At 46.5% G+C, this 14,460-nt stretch overlaps 1 protein-coding gene across 5 annotated transcripts; it reads right to left on the minus strand.

Annotated features, from left to right (window-relative positions):
• Nucleotides 1–309: 309 nt before the first annotated feature.
• On the minus strand, nucleotides 310–12,648 carry CDKN3 (cyclin dependent kinase inhibitor 3). Of its 5 annotated transcripts, none has more exons than XM_032962484.2 (8): nucleotides 12,505–12,648; nucleotides 10,902–10,994; nucleotides 9,447–9,505; nucleotides 8,154–8,198; nucleotides 7,117–7,339; nucleotides 4,256–4,359; nucleotides 3,899–4,067; nucleotides 310–1,614 (listed from the first exon to the last, which is right to left on the minus strand). In XM_032962484.2, the coding sequence occupies exons 2-8, from the start codon at nucleotides 10,973–10,975 to the stop codon at nucleotides 1,458–1,460; spliced, it is 831 nt and encodes a 276-aa protein (XP_032818375.1). In that variant the 5' UTR covers nucleotides 10,976–10,994; nucleotides 12,505–12,648; the 3' UTR covers nucleotides 310–1,457. The 5 variants fall into 5 exon arrangements, 4 of the variants coding, with proteins under 4 accessions (XP_032818375.1, XP_075926617.1, XP_075926616.1 ...); XM_076070502.1 differs by lacking the exon at nucleotides 12,505–12,648 and adding an exon at nucleotides 12,286–12,472; XM_076070501.1 differs by lacking the exon at nucleotides 12,505–12,648 and adding an exon at nucleotides 12,146–12,233.
• Between the last annotated feature and the right edge of the window lie 1,812 nt (nucleotides 12,649–14,460).

The raw sequence follows: 14,460 nt of genomic DNA on the forward strand, positions 1-14,460 counted from the left end.
TCCAATCAACTGATGAGGCTGGTTGCAATTACCGGCGAGACGTCGTACTCAAATTGTAAAGGTTGTGGGTTCATTCTCCAACACACCGGTGTGCTGAACTAGTAACGAATTGGCACGTTTTGTTTACGTGACAAACCTTTACAAATTGGCTGTCGGGTGGTGGAGGTTTAACGACACATTTATATTTATGCGATCTAACCCCATAATGTTGGTCGCGAAAGCCTACGTGTTAAACCAAAGTTAACATTGTTAGTCAGCCAATCTTTATGCTTTCCATTGAGGAATGCCAAATAGCCTAAACGACACTCGTTTGTTAAACAGTAAAAGGATAATTTTATTTGAGCATGTACACCAATGCCAACATGCTCCTTTCATTTAAATATTTTTATTAGAATTACAAACAAGTTAAATATCGACGCAGCATAATTGTAGTTTAATTCATATTCAGTGGTGGTCAATTTCTCAATGACATGCTTCAAAGTGGCACTGAATTCATGACAACAATTTTAAACCCTCGCTCACTTATGCCTTCGCCAAACGCACAATTAAATTATAATGCATTCACAGAGCAGGCTGCTGAAATACAAACCAAGTGCACGCACACCCGTAACGAGCCATCAGTGCAAGGCCTGCAAATTCTTACGTGAAACTTTACGTCTGTGGATAAATATATAGAGACAATCTTCGAGTGTGCCCTCTGTCACCCATGATCACCATCGACCATACACTTTGGCAAGAAATCCGTGCACTCTAACGCGAGAGCGTTTGCAGACGCGAACCCCGCTCGGGTGAGCGGAACAAAGCGCTCCACTCGCGCAAATGATCTCCTCGGTCCAATGGACGTTTGAACTGCGCTTGCGGGCATCACAACTACTCGGCTGGCATGAGATGGCAAACTGGCAGAGCCGAGATGGGGCATGCTGATGTAACGGTTAAAATCTAGGGTTGTTCAACGATGACCGCCAAGTTTAACGCGTAGGATTTCACGACCAATATTGTCCATAACAAAGGTTGTTTTGGGTTAGATCGCGAAGATATGAATGCGTCGTTGAACGCACTACCACCCGACAGCCAATTAGTAAGGTTTGTAAATGTTGCGGGTTTACTCTCCAACACACCAGTGTGCTGAACTAGTAACCAATTGGCACGATAGTTTACGTGACAATCTTTACTAATTGGCCGTGTCGGGTGGTGGCGGGTTTACCAACACATTTCTCCTTACGCGATCTAACCCAAAAATAACCTATTATGTTTAAACGTTTTCGGCATCCACCACCGGTTTTTGACATCGACTGCTGTTAAGAGATAAAGGTGCAGCCCTGCAATTTGCTTGCTCAAAACCACTGCTGGCTGAAGGGGGATCTCCCACGCTGGCCACTACATCTTGGTGAAAATACCCACGCTGAACCCCATCACGTGCGGCGACCTGCCGATCAACTAACCAGGGTTGCGCCCATTTATACTGCTGGGTACGCGGAAGCGGTCGATGGGGTGGGAGTGGGGGGAGGAGAGGGGTATTTCAGCCGCCGCGCCGCAGATGAAATCGAACCGGCGACCTCTGGACTGCAGTCCAGTGTGCCGACCGTTACTCCGCCGTGGCAGCTCCTTTGGTTTCTTATTAAAGCAAAAAAAAACACGTTAATCGCTCAAACATTTATACGTTTTGGTAACCGGTAACCATTTCATTTTTTTTCACCAGTCTTTATCAAGCGGTTAATGGTAACGCAAACACGCGACTTTTTCGACAACCCCAAGTCCAAAAGCAATCAGTCCGACCGATTGTCTCCGCCGCCGGCAATAGGGGAACGTTGCTGTAGTTTGGATAGGAATCGTACGGAAAGGGACATTCGCAAAAACGCGTAACATTGGGCCCAACCGGGTCAATTCCCTTCTTGAGTGCAAAGTGACGCACATCAGCTCTGGCACGGTGGGGTTCGAGGCTGCTGCTAAAGTGGCAACGACAAAGCCGCTTTTGGGTTCATGCACGGACGAAAGTGTCCTTTCAATTCCAAGGCGCACACTTCTGATCGTGCCGTTTGTCGCTGGCCGTTTGACGTTTTGGGCCTTTGGGGGCGTGCGCGCACTCGGCACTCGCCTCCATTCGTGCATTCGGGGAAGCGCTTATTTCCACTTTTATTTACGTTTCAGTGTGAGACTGGCTTGTAGAAAACGAGCCGCCACTGTGGATTCTACCAAGCGTATAAACAATAAATCATTTGAAACAGATTCCTGCACTCACAAAATACAAGCGCTGAATCACGCGAGTAGCAAATCGGCCTAGAGAGTAAGTGATTATTATAGCCTCCATCCTGAATCGTAACAAATTTTTGAATCAATATAGATTTGAAGTTTTTGTGAACGAACAGACACAAAAAAAAAGTGCAACCCTGATTCATGACAACTTTTTTGGAATCGTTGAGTAAAATAACATGCCAAATCGTGATCCCATAGCACAATTTTTTATCATCACGGAGGAGCCAAATAAAGTACATTTGTGAACCATAATCATGACAATTGTTATAAGAGGGCAAAAAAATCAATTCACAGCCCCCAAATTAATAATTATGGCATTATGCAAGGCACAAATATAAAAATTCGTAATTCCAAATAAGAATCACAGTGTACCTGTAAAAATATTTATATTTAATTCCCCAATCATTACAATTTTTGGGATTTACGTAGGGCCACAAAAGAAATCTATTGGTGATCCCAAATTATAACCCTTTTCAGAATCACGGCGGGCAAAATTATAAATTCGCAACTTGTGATCATAACAATGTTTATAATGGCAGAGGGATAATGATAATTACATTTGGGACTGTGTCAGGAAAACTTGAGTAATTACGTGGGAGAAGGTAAACCATATAAATTAGCACCAGATCCACCATAAACTGAACTATAAACTATTTTTATTTTACCAGGTAAGGGCCCACTGAAGCTATGTAGCTTTTTTTTAGAAACGACCAGGCCACAAATGACAGCTCAACGAAGTGGCTGATCATGCTGACATTTACAGCAGCCAAATGCTCTAAACGCGTGATGTTGATTCTGAATGTGGAGGGAAAAACCGGAGGATACGTGGTCGCGTGGAGAACATGCTAACTCCAAATATACAGGTGTCAGGGTAGGGGATCAAACCCACGACCTCCTGCATACCAGGCGAGGTAGTTAACATCTCGCCACCATGGTGCTTATGTAGTGCCATTGATGATGACACTATAGTATAGCGACAGTACCGTGTGAGTGGCACTGTATGTGCGGAGCCTCCCCCTGGCACCTGATGGGCATACCAGGGGAGAGCCTGAGTAAACACGAGGGGGCACGTGACCGGATGAGGTGTTAACGAGGACCAGGGTGAGAGGAACACGTGATGTGGGTCCTGAACCCTCACAAAGGATCTGGAAAAGGGGCGTGGCCAAGGGCGGGGCCTGGCCACGCCGCAGGGATAAAGGCCGAGCCCCGGGGGGGGACCGGGGTTGGTCCTGGTTGGGAATAAACCTTCGTCATCGTGGTCTTCGGTCTCCGGTGACGAAGGTTTCTTCCCAGCCAGGACCAACCCCGGTCCCCCCCGGGGCTCGGCCTTTATCCCTGCGGCGTGGCCAGGCACCGCCCTTGGCCACGCCCCTTTTCCAGATCCTTTGTGAGGGTTCAGGACGTCGTGCACGTGAACCAGGCAGCGTGTTGGATGTCCTGGTCCGATTTAGTCGTCGTCCCATCCAGAGTGTAAATAGCCATTTCCCCCAAGTGGATATAGTTAAGTATAGCAACGGTGGGTTACCACTCTATGTCGTTATCCCGTTAGTGTTAAGAGTTAATGTGATGTTAGTTAATAAAACGTGTTGCCCCCAAGTTCTGGTGTGCGCCTCCATTGAACCCACTTCACTAGCATTACACCCACCTCCTCCTCCTCCTATCCAACCACCCCGGCTCCCTCTTGCTGGGTGAACGGCCCCCAGTGAGACACGGCGGCCGGCCTAACGGGACACGGCCCTCGACTCGGCCTGCTCCATCCTCGCTGTGACGTGAGCCTCCAGGAGCTCTCGGAAATCGTGCAGGAAGTTGTACTGCTGCAGCGGAGAAAGCGGGTGACACGGCGGGGGTGGTGGGACGGGGGAGAGGAGCGGTGAAAAGAGGCAAAAGTCAAACGGGGGGGGGGTTACGACCAAGTGAAGCCTTCACGGCGAGGCTGTGTGTTGAGCATAGATAACTATTGCCGTGCACTTTTAAGCACGGCGGCCCGCTGAGGGCTGCTTACCTGCACGGTCTGTATGGCTGCCCTCCCGCGCAACTCGCACAGCGCCGCTATCGCGTCCTCGGGGCTGAGCGACTCGGAGATGCGCAGCAGGAAGCAGGCAGCCACTGCGCACGCACGCACGCACGCAGGCAAATACACGGACCGACAGCTGGGCTGACGGACAGATGATACGACGCAATACGATTGGGATTCATGTATTACGTTCTCGAAAAGACACCCTCCGCGGACATGGAGGGGATGAAATAATTTACTGGGCAGGTGGCTCGGTGGATTGTTACGCCGCAGGACCGTGTGAGACGGCAACGGCTTGGGGAGGCCTTCATCTGACAGTGGATTGATTTGGACTGGACGATAACAGTGAATGATTAAACCCCCCCCCCCCGGGGTTAAAATATTGGACGGATTGACCGTCATGCAACGGACATTGCTCTCATGTGGCAGGACGGCTGGAAAAAGTGCTGCCCCCTACCGTGTGTGGATCAGAAGAGATATCAGAGGTAGCTCTGCGATATCAACTTCCACGGGCTGTTCTCTAACACGATGGTTTGTACTGCTCTGCGAAAAGATACAAATAGATTCTTTTTATCACACGACCCTAATGGCGCCAGTGGGGTAAACGTAAAATAAAGGAAGATGGAAATGATCGTGAATATAATAATGATGTGCAATGTGCACAGGGACTCACATAGACAGGAGCGACCCAGGCCCCCGTAGCAACTGCAAAAGGCAAAACAATAAACATCACACGATGTGCATTGCATATTCTTCTTTTTTTAACTCTGGCCCCCACCAATGCTCAAGATAATCCAGTTCCATCTCATATCTGAGAGTAGTAATTTTAGCAAATGATTTCAGCGGTGTGCTGGCCCTTTGCTCTGACTCTGGTATATAGTATTAGCCTTGTGAGTCACCCAACCACCCAGGGCAAACATGACATAGAAAGGTCAGGCTGTCCCTGGCTAAAGACCAAGATAATGCTGGGGGAAAAATTATGGCAATGATTGCCAACAATCGTCACCGGCAGCAATTGTTGCACCGTTTCCTATTCGATGGTTCGACTTTGTCATAAATGTAACTTTTGAATCTGCGACCGGTGTCCTAGCGATCGAGAGCTCAGTTAGACGGAGGAGATGGCTGGCACTTTGTGGACGCGCAAAAAACTCACTTCAGTTGGCGGGCGACGTTCTAAGTGTGGAGCGCGACCCTTAAACGAATAGCTCCGCCCTCCCCATGGTCGCCGTCCTCCACCAGCCGCTGTGATCCGTGGATCAAACAAATCACTCGAGACGCCGGTACTGGATGGCAGCAAGAGCAGTTCATGCGAATGCTGCCGCGAGTGGCCGCACATTTGGCGCAACGGTCGTTTGCCGACTATGCGTGACGAATTAATGAATTTGCGATTCCAACAAAATCACGATTTGCCCAGATCCCGGACAAATCCGACCGCCGCTCCCCCGAGTGGGCAGTTGGTACGGTAACGCCAAATCAGAATAGCAGAATTGGGCGTGACATTACGACCGTGTTAAAGCTTATCTGTTACAAATTGCATAGTGCCTCTTGTTGCTGGCCGCTTAACATGTTGGAATCATTGGGCCCTGTGCTCAGCAACTGTGTTTAAAAAAAAAATTCATCAATTCAGAATCTGGTACTTTGTAGCCATTTAAGCGAATGTAGAATATCTGGTGACTGCACAGAATTGCAAACATTCGATTCTGACACACGTGATATTCACATGTAAATAGTTATATAGGAATTGGCCAAACATCCCGATTCTAGGCTCTCTGTGTTAAAATAGTCATGAGACTCAATGAGGCTTTCACAGATAAGTAAATGACTATTCAGCAGGCCTGTTAAGTGAAATGCCCAACTATTTGTAGAGTTGTTGGACAAGAAAAATCATGCATATGCACGATTCTTCTATTACACTTTCAAACGTGCGTTTAACACTTAGGCTTTTGCGACTAATAATTAAAACGTGTGTTTGTCCTCGGATGTATTTTGTTGTTAACGATGACTCGACGTTTCAAGTCACAGGGCAACACAGACGCTGCACGGAATAATGAAGTAACAATGACGCCGTATTGGAGGGGAGAAGTGTTCACTCTTGCCGCCAGAGCGCAGATGCCGGAAATATAATTTTCCCGGTGTTTTCTTTTTGGTTTCCAAGTGTTCAGCAACCCTTTGATAAATTTGGCCAATTTGCAAAACGGTAAGTTCGAAGGACCCTTGGTCCATCTCAATCGGGATAAAACTGTGCCAAATTAAAACAGCAACCATATGTAGAATTGTTCTCGTGATAATTGTCGTCTGTATAATAATTGTTCTTTAACTCACCGGTGAGCCGAAACAATAACAATTGGCGCTTGAAACGTTTGTACGGTTGACAATTAATTTGCACGGCTGTGTCGGGCGATGGTCTGAATAACAGATATGTCCAGACCATTACGCGGCCTAACCCAAATCCAATGACTAATAACTAAACTATAAACTATTTTTTATTATTATTTTACCAGGTGAGGCCCACTGAGCTATCACAGCTCTTCTGCAGTAGCGACCTGGCCAAAATTCATAGTTCAACGAAGTGGCTTATCATGTGGAAATGTATAGCAGCCAAATACTCTAAATGCGTGTTTCTAAATGTCGAGTGAAAAACCGGAGGACCCGGAGGAAAATCCACGCGACCACAGGGAGAGAGGCACGTAAACAACAAATATACAGCAGGCGTCAAGGTTGGGATCGAACCCACGACCCTCCTGTATACCCGGCGAGGTAGTTCACACCTCGCCACCGTGGCGCCCTCTTACAAAATCACAACATTGGCTGCGAAGTTACCAACGCATCATCAAGCACGCGGGACGTACTGGACGAGCACTCTCCTGCCGGCGCCCAGCGACCCGTGCATCGTGTCCAGGAGGGCGCAGCACCGCGCCATGTCGGGAACCGCGCCGTCGAGCACCGGCTCGTGATGCACAAGCAGGCCGCGGCGGGCGTAGGCCTCCAGCAGGTCGGGCACGCGGCAGTGGACCAGCTCGCCGGGCGTGCACAGCACCAGCACGTCCTGCACGCCCTGCGCCTGCACCTCGTCTGACCGCACGACCGCGACGACGGAAGGTGGGGGGGGAGGGGGGGGGGCAAAGGAGGATGCGAAACAGGGTGCCCACACATAAACCAGCATTCTTAACATCCTTCACTCCTCCATCATCACCCCAACAGTTGAATCGATTGGCGGTGACCTCAATAACTCCAAAACCAGAAGGCCTATGAAGATGGGAGATGTCACCGAGCCCGATACGCACGCCAAATATGGAAATAAAAAAAACACGCAAAACACACCATAAACAAGGGTGGCTGCTGGGGATTTGTGCGTGGCAACGGCTGTTTATTGCTTGTTGTGAAAGTACATCAGGATGCTGGTCTGGTCATTCCCCAGCACGTTCTGCTTCTTACGGGGGCGGCCACCCTCCTTGTCTTTGGGAGCGAGACCACTTGGAGGCAATGGCGCACCAGGCACTCTCTTGGTACGGCCGGCGGTCATGGTCGTACTGGCGGGATCGACATCGTCGTCGTCATCATCGCTCCCAGCGTCGCCCTCCGGCAGGACAGGGTAGTACCAGCGATGCTCCCAGAAAAAAAACCTTAAACTGCGCCCGGTCCACCAATATTTTGCGGTGACCCAAGCTACCACCAATCGATTCAGCTATCCCTCTCTCCATCAATCCCTTGCTCCCGGGCTCCGGTTGTTCCTTAAAACCCTTCTGAGAATGTATAGGGTGACGGTGTCCGAAATAGAAAAGACAGGGAAATGTCCAATGTTGCTCAATAGATATCGTCATATGGTCTGACCGCTGCACCACCCAAACTGAGAATGCCTTTTCGAAAGGAAAAAAAGCGACCTCACCAAGATCCTTGTCCAAGTTTCTCCACGTCTCCTTGAATTTGCAACCTGTACAGAAAAAAGATCTACTCGAAAAACGTACAGATGGCCAGCACATCTGCTAGTTTACACAAAGCAATCTGGATTTCATGAACGCTAATTGCGTCTCAATGACACGGCGCATACCAAGAGTCTGGCGAGTCGTGTCAACATGAACGTAAATATTGTACGCGCTTTCCAAAATGCCCACGTAATGAGTTGCATCACACTTATCGCAGAAACGCACTAAAGATCCATTCTTCTAATTTCAAGCGGTTGATTGTGACAATATATGGTTATAAGTTTAAAAAAAGCTCAATGAGGTAGCTCCTCACACCGTTTAGCTCCTGCGCTCTGGGCTGACAGGGTGTTCAACGGAAAAGTGCTCTGGAGCAGTCTACCCATTGAACCCACTCCAGGGATCAGTCTAACCTACAGCCCATGGGTCAGATACAGCCCACTGCTTAATGTCATATGGCCTGCGGTCGTACGACGTCTACCACTTCTAAGCAAGCATTTTAGCCACACTAACTGGGTACTGGAGGGGAATGTTTATGACCTGGAAACCAAGTTTCTTATTTTAGTACGCTCGGCGTCAATGTAAGCACCTACTGGAGTCACCAAAGTGACTGAGATGTGTGTGTCATAGTTTGTGTAGATGGCCTGGCACAAGCGTCGTGGTGACGTCACCGCCACTTAGTGGCGAATGGCGGTTGTTGTTGTTGTAGATCGCTGATGTCTGAAATTCATATTTAATCCTCATTATGATGTTTATGCCTCCTCATGTACAATTGACTCGATTATCCGGGGCAATGGGGTGGAAAGGTGGATACCAAAAAATGTATTGTGAAAATATGTAAATGACATGCTTTAAACACGTTTCATTGTTTACCTATGTAAAATGTGATCAAACACATAGAATAAATACATCGCCTCTTTTTAGTGCTCCTTAGAGGTACAGTAAAACCTTGGATTGCGAGCATAATTCGTCCTGGAAACGTGTTTGTAATCCAAAGCACTCATATATCAAAGCACTTGTATATCAGTTGTGATCACGTGACGCTCGGCAGACAAAGCGTATACGTACTACTCGTATTGCAAGACCTCGCTCGTTTATCAAATTAATATTTATTCAAAAATTTTGCTCGTCTTGCAAAACACTCGCAGACCAAGTTACTCGCAATCCAAGGTTTTACTGTAATTGGGTTTATTTGCCAACGTGTTTGTGGTCACATGGGCGCTCAGCCACTGGACCCGACAACTGTGACGTCAGCTCACCTGGCAGGCTGCTGATCCCCAAGTTCAGCGTGGGATAGCCTACCATGGAGAGGTCAAGCCTGGGATGGCAATCACAAAAACCACGACCGCGCAAACACACACACACGTGTGCGGGTTAGCCAGATGACTCACAGGGCTGAGAGCATCAGCACTCCTCCACTTAGGAACGAATTAGGTTCCAGAGGCCTGTCCCTAAGTCGATTTGTCCCTAAGTCCAACTTTACTCCTATCGATTCCAAACATGTTGTACGGCATGTACACTAAACACGGGGAATGGTTTTAAAAGTTTAATAATTCCCTGTGCATGTGTAGTGTCTTCAAAAATTACTCACACCAACACGTGGTAACAAGTCACCTGATTACACTTAATTACTCCTGTTCACACGCCTATTGTAGGCACTCCTATATCTATCTTTATTGTCACATACACTTGAATTATCTCCGCTCTGACCCATCCTCAGCAGATGTAAATGCCACCACCGCTATCTATTGCCCGGTGGTTGAACTTATGAACTCTCGGTCCTAACAAGCAACTGGACATATGGGCAGGTTTGTTTGTATGTCTCAAAGTTCCTAAGTCTAATGTTCGTAAGTAGAGTCGCCGCTGTATAATAATATCTTACCTTTCAATGAATTTACATCTTATCTTTATTTTATATTTTGTGGAGCGCCTTAACTCAAGGAGCTTTACATAGGTTAAAAACGGGACAGAAATATAGTGATTTAGATGACCCATGGGCCGAGGAAATGGGTGACCGTAACAAGAGGGCAACGTGGAGGTCACGAAATGGCAGGGGGAGGGATGGACCCGAGTGGAGGAGTGAGGAGAGGGGTGAGGAAGGAAACTGGTGATGGAGAAGAGGTGTGGCTTTAAGAGAGGAACAAGAGGTGGAGGGGGACTGCTTAAGTACATTGGATTTAAGTATAATACTTGTAGGATTTCGCAACCAATATCATCCATAATAGTTTTTTTTGGATTATATTGCATAAATATATCAATGTCATCACATCTACCCCTCTATTTAAAGAACAAAACGGGAGGATTTCTCTGGCTGTCGCCTGATGAAGCTAATTGTAATTACTGGCGAAACGTCGTACTCTGATTGTAAATGTTGTGGCTTTGCTCTCCAACACACCGGTGTGCCGTACTAGTAACGAACTGGCACGTTCTGTTAACGTGACAAACCTTACTAATTGGCTGCGTCGGGTGGTGGTGGGTTTCACGACACGCTTACATATTTACACGATCTAACCCAAAAAAATGCCCGTTAAGTATAATACTGTCATTTCATTACTCACAGTTGTAAGGCAGTGCCATAACGATGACCGTGCTCAATAAGTCTGGCCCAGAAACGGCAAGTTATCGACAACGCGTCACAATAACCGGGGGGAGAATCGATTATTTTGTTTGTCTCCTTTCGTGGATGAATGAATGGTGAATCTGGAGACGCGCACCAGTCAATGCGAAAAGGCGGCTGCTCGCTCTGTGCAGGGTCCACCTCTTCGTCCGACGAGTTGAACTCGCTCATGCCGTGAGCTGCTGTGTCCCTGTAGACCAATCACACACACGCACACACACCACGGTGCGCTGAGGAGGATAAACGGGGCTTCCGAGTTTTCCTTTCGCGCCTGACTGTGGCTTATTTTCAGTGACGTATGTTGAAATTTTTTTCGCACCATACGTAGCCAACCGTGCTCATCGGCATTCACGAATCTTTTACAATGCTTTTGAGACGCACAGCCGTTTTAGCGTGTCCAAACATATTACTACATGGGGCCTTTTTTTATGCCAGTATCAAAGTATGAAAAAATAAGAATAGGTGTTTACCCTATCTGGCAATAAAACAGGTGTTCAGATGCTCAAACAACAAATAGAAACATTTTGTAAGGAGTCAAAGTCTGCATGAACCACAAGGTACTTATATTTGTACTTGTGGTGAACATGCAAACAAACATGATTTGATAATATTTACCATTGTCTTTGAAACTGATTGGTCTACACCAGAGACAGTAGAGCCTTCTTTGTGGCCGAGTCTCACCAGTCTCAGACCAGAGAACTCCAAAAGGCAAACATGTGGAGGGATTGGCAATTTAAGAAACATGCCCTGTTGCTTTAGTTTATAGTTTATTTATTTGGTATAGCCCTGTGAGCCATTCGGCTCTTGAATCGGGTGCAACCGCAACAAACAAAAACATGAACAAGAAAAACATCTTAAAGTGATTTTGTGACTGTGCAAACAGAAAATACAGGAAAAAATATCAAAATATTCCTGAAATAGCACCGTACACCAACGCTGTGTGCAAAAATCCCAGTGGGATGCAAGTCAAATAACAACAACAACCACAAGACAACTAAGATTAAGGCCATCAGTCTAACTCCGTACTACAATTAACTGGTGAACCCTGGATGTGGTAACCGTTAACACCACGGCAGCATTCACACATTCACTCTACAAAGTGTACGGATTTTTTTCCCGTGGTATTCTCCAGAAAAAGGCAAGCAACGCAGCCGTTTCAGAATATCTGGTTCCAAATCCTCGTTAATGTCAACTGAGCCTTGTCCACTTTTTAAAGCCCCTTGCATTGCTCTAGGGCCTAGTCTCGCCAGTCTTCCTGTTAAAAAAAAGGTTTCAGACGGCGTTTGAACGTCTTAACACCTCCTGTTTCATTAGCCCAGAAAGGTTTTTGTTTTCACTTACAAACACATATTCGTCTTCACGTTAATACATCATCACCAACCATGATCGATCCACTGCTCGACGCAGGCCTCACTCAACCACCGCCGCGTATCGCGATCCGACGACAATTACAAAGCCCCCTTGCACACGAACTGACTTACCCCCGTTAATCGCTGCTTTTAGTAGATCTGCCCCCTTATGTATTTTATTAAAGGCGAATAACATTAAAGATGACCGATTTACACGAGGCCTCATAAAACACACGGTCAGCCGACACACTGAAAACACGTTCCCTGGCGCGTGTCAACAACAACAACAACAAAAGTTGCGCGAGTCCGACTAAAAAGGGCTGTTGAGACTGAACGCCCAGAAGCACGCACCTTCTTGTTGTTGACGGGAAACGTTGCTGAGAAGTTTAAACCTTTAAGCCACTTTTGACACGCTAAGATTTTGTTACCGCCGGCACCGCGCGGCTCGAGTTCAAAAATGATCACGTGGTGCGCAAACGCCGCCTCCCGATTGGGCGTTAACCCTGCTGCCCCCCCCCCCCCCGAGAGGCGCCTCGTGATTGGTGGAGGTCGAGAAAGGGGGGCGTCACCTGGAAGAGGTCTTCTGGATCTGGAAGTGATCTTCTTAAACTTGAAGTTGTCTTCTGAATCAGCAACAAGAGTTCTTCTGGTTCTGGAAGAGTTTCTTCCGAATCTTGATGTTTTATTTCTGATTCTGAGAGGTGACTTCTGAATCTGGAAGTAGTCTTCTACAACTGGAAGATATCTTCTGAAAAATCCATGGGTCTTTTGAATTTAAAAAAACGCCTCTTCTAATTCTGGATGAGATTGTTTCGAATTCTTGTAGAGTCTTCAGTTTCAGTTTCATTTATTATGTGTAGCCCCGTGAGCCATGCGGCTCTTGACTCGGGTGCAACCGCAACAAACAAAACCGTGAACAAGGAACATCTTAAAGTGACTACGCGCAACAGAAATATTCAGGGAAAAACAGCAAAGTCTTCCAGAAAAAGCGCCGTAAATAAACGCTGTGTGCAAAAGTCCCAGTGGGATGAGATGCAAGTCAAACAATAGCAACCATAAGACATATTCTTGTTTTTTTCGGTATTGCTGTGCTTTTCAAACCTGATGATGATTGCTTGTGTTGCAGTCGAAACGTCGTGATCATTTTATTTTATATTTTTATTATTTTATTGTTTCCCTACTACGTGGTGACTTTACCGAAAGAACCAAGAATATGAATCCATGCAGTCACGAAAGTTTTCAACCAAAACCATGAGACAATTAGAGTCTTCTGGAAGACGAGAAAATAGTTTATCCCGCCCCGCACAATCTCCCGTCCTTTAACAAGAATTAACGGGCTAAAAATAATCTCCCCCGAGCTGATTTAGGTGACAGGCAAGTCATTAGTCAACATTGTTTTACGTCTGTTGCAATACTTTCCATTTCTCATGTGACACAGTTGCATACCTGTCAACCCCTTATCAGTGCCTTACCTTATTACAGATCAATCCAGACCTTATTGGTCACCCCGTGCCCCTTATAGTTTCATAGTTTCATTTTTTTGGTATAGCCCTGTGAGCCATTCGGCTCTTGAATCGGGTGCAACCGCAACAAACAAAAAAACCAAAAACATGAACAAGAAAACATCTTAAAGTGACTTTGTGCATGTGCAAACAGAAAATCCAGGAAAAAAACATCAAAATATTCCTGAAATAACGTTCATTTTTAACGTTCATTTTTCGATTTAAAGCTTTCGTGACTGCAGGGATTCATCTTCTTGGTTCTTTCGGTAAAGTCACGTAGAATGGAAATAAAATGAAAAAAATAAAGTTCTCACGACGTTTCGGCCACAACACAAGTGGCCTTCTTCAGGTGAAGAAACAGGTCTATCCAGAAGACAGAGCTTGAATGTTCGTCCTACAAAGTCCAATCACAAGGGAGAAACACAAACAAATAGACGATTTTTTTGCCCGTCTTGAAACGGCTGTACGCCGTATGGACCTGAAAACTAAATTTCTCTGTACGGGGTAAGCAGTATGGGTTGACAGGTATGCAGTTGTTTTTTAATGTTTGCTTGATTGCTCTACAGCAGGGGCGGGGAACCTTTTTTCTGCCAAGGGCAATTTGGATAATTATTACATCATTCGCGGGCCATACAAAATTATCAACTTAAAAATTAGCCTGTTATTTGTCGTCAAACATTTAATTAACTCACCACTAATGTGATGGGCTGGAACTGCTTCTCTTTGGCGAGGCGTGTGATGATGTCAGCTGGTGTTGACGATGTTGCTACTCGCAACTGCTTTTCCAGGTTTGCTCCTAGATTTA

This window comes from Petromyzon marinus, chromosome 29 (assembly GCF_048934315.1).
Source record: "Petromyzon marinus isolate PM22_M1 ecotype Great Lakes invasive population chromosome 29, UKy_Petmar_22M1.pri1.0, whole genome shotgun sequence".
NCBI classification, from domain to species: Eukaryota; Metazoa; Chordata; class Hyperoartia; order Petromyzontiformes; family Petromyzontidae; genus Petromyzon; species Petromyzon marinus.

What these genes read in the sequence shown, in the direction of transcription:
- CDKN3 (XM_076070501.1), bottom strand. An exon ending in CCGCCTTTTCGCATTGACTG is followed by an intron (nt 9,506 to 10,901) that starts GTGCGCGTCTCC and finishes TTGCCATCCCAG; the next exon opens with GCTTGACCTCTCCATGGTAG. An exon ending in GGGGATCAGCAGCCTGCCAG is followed by an intron (nt 8,199 to 9,446) that starts GTGAGCTGACGT and finishes TTTTCTGTACAG; the next exon opens with GTTGCAAATTCAAGGAGACG.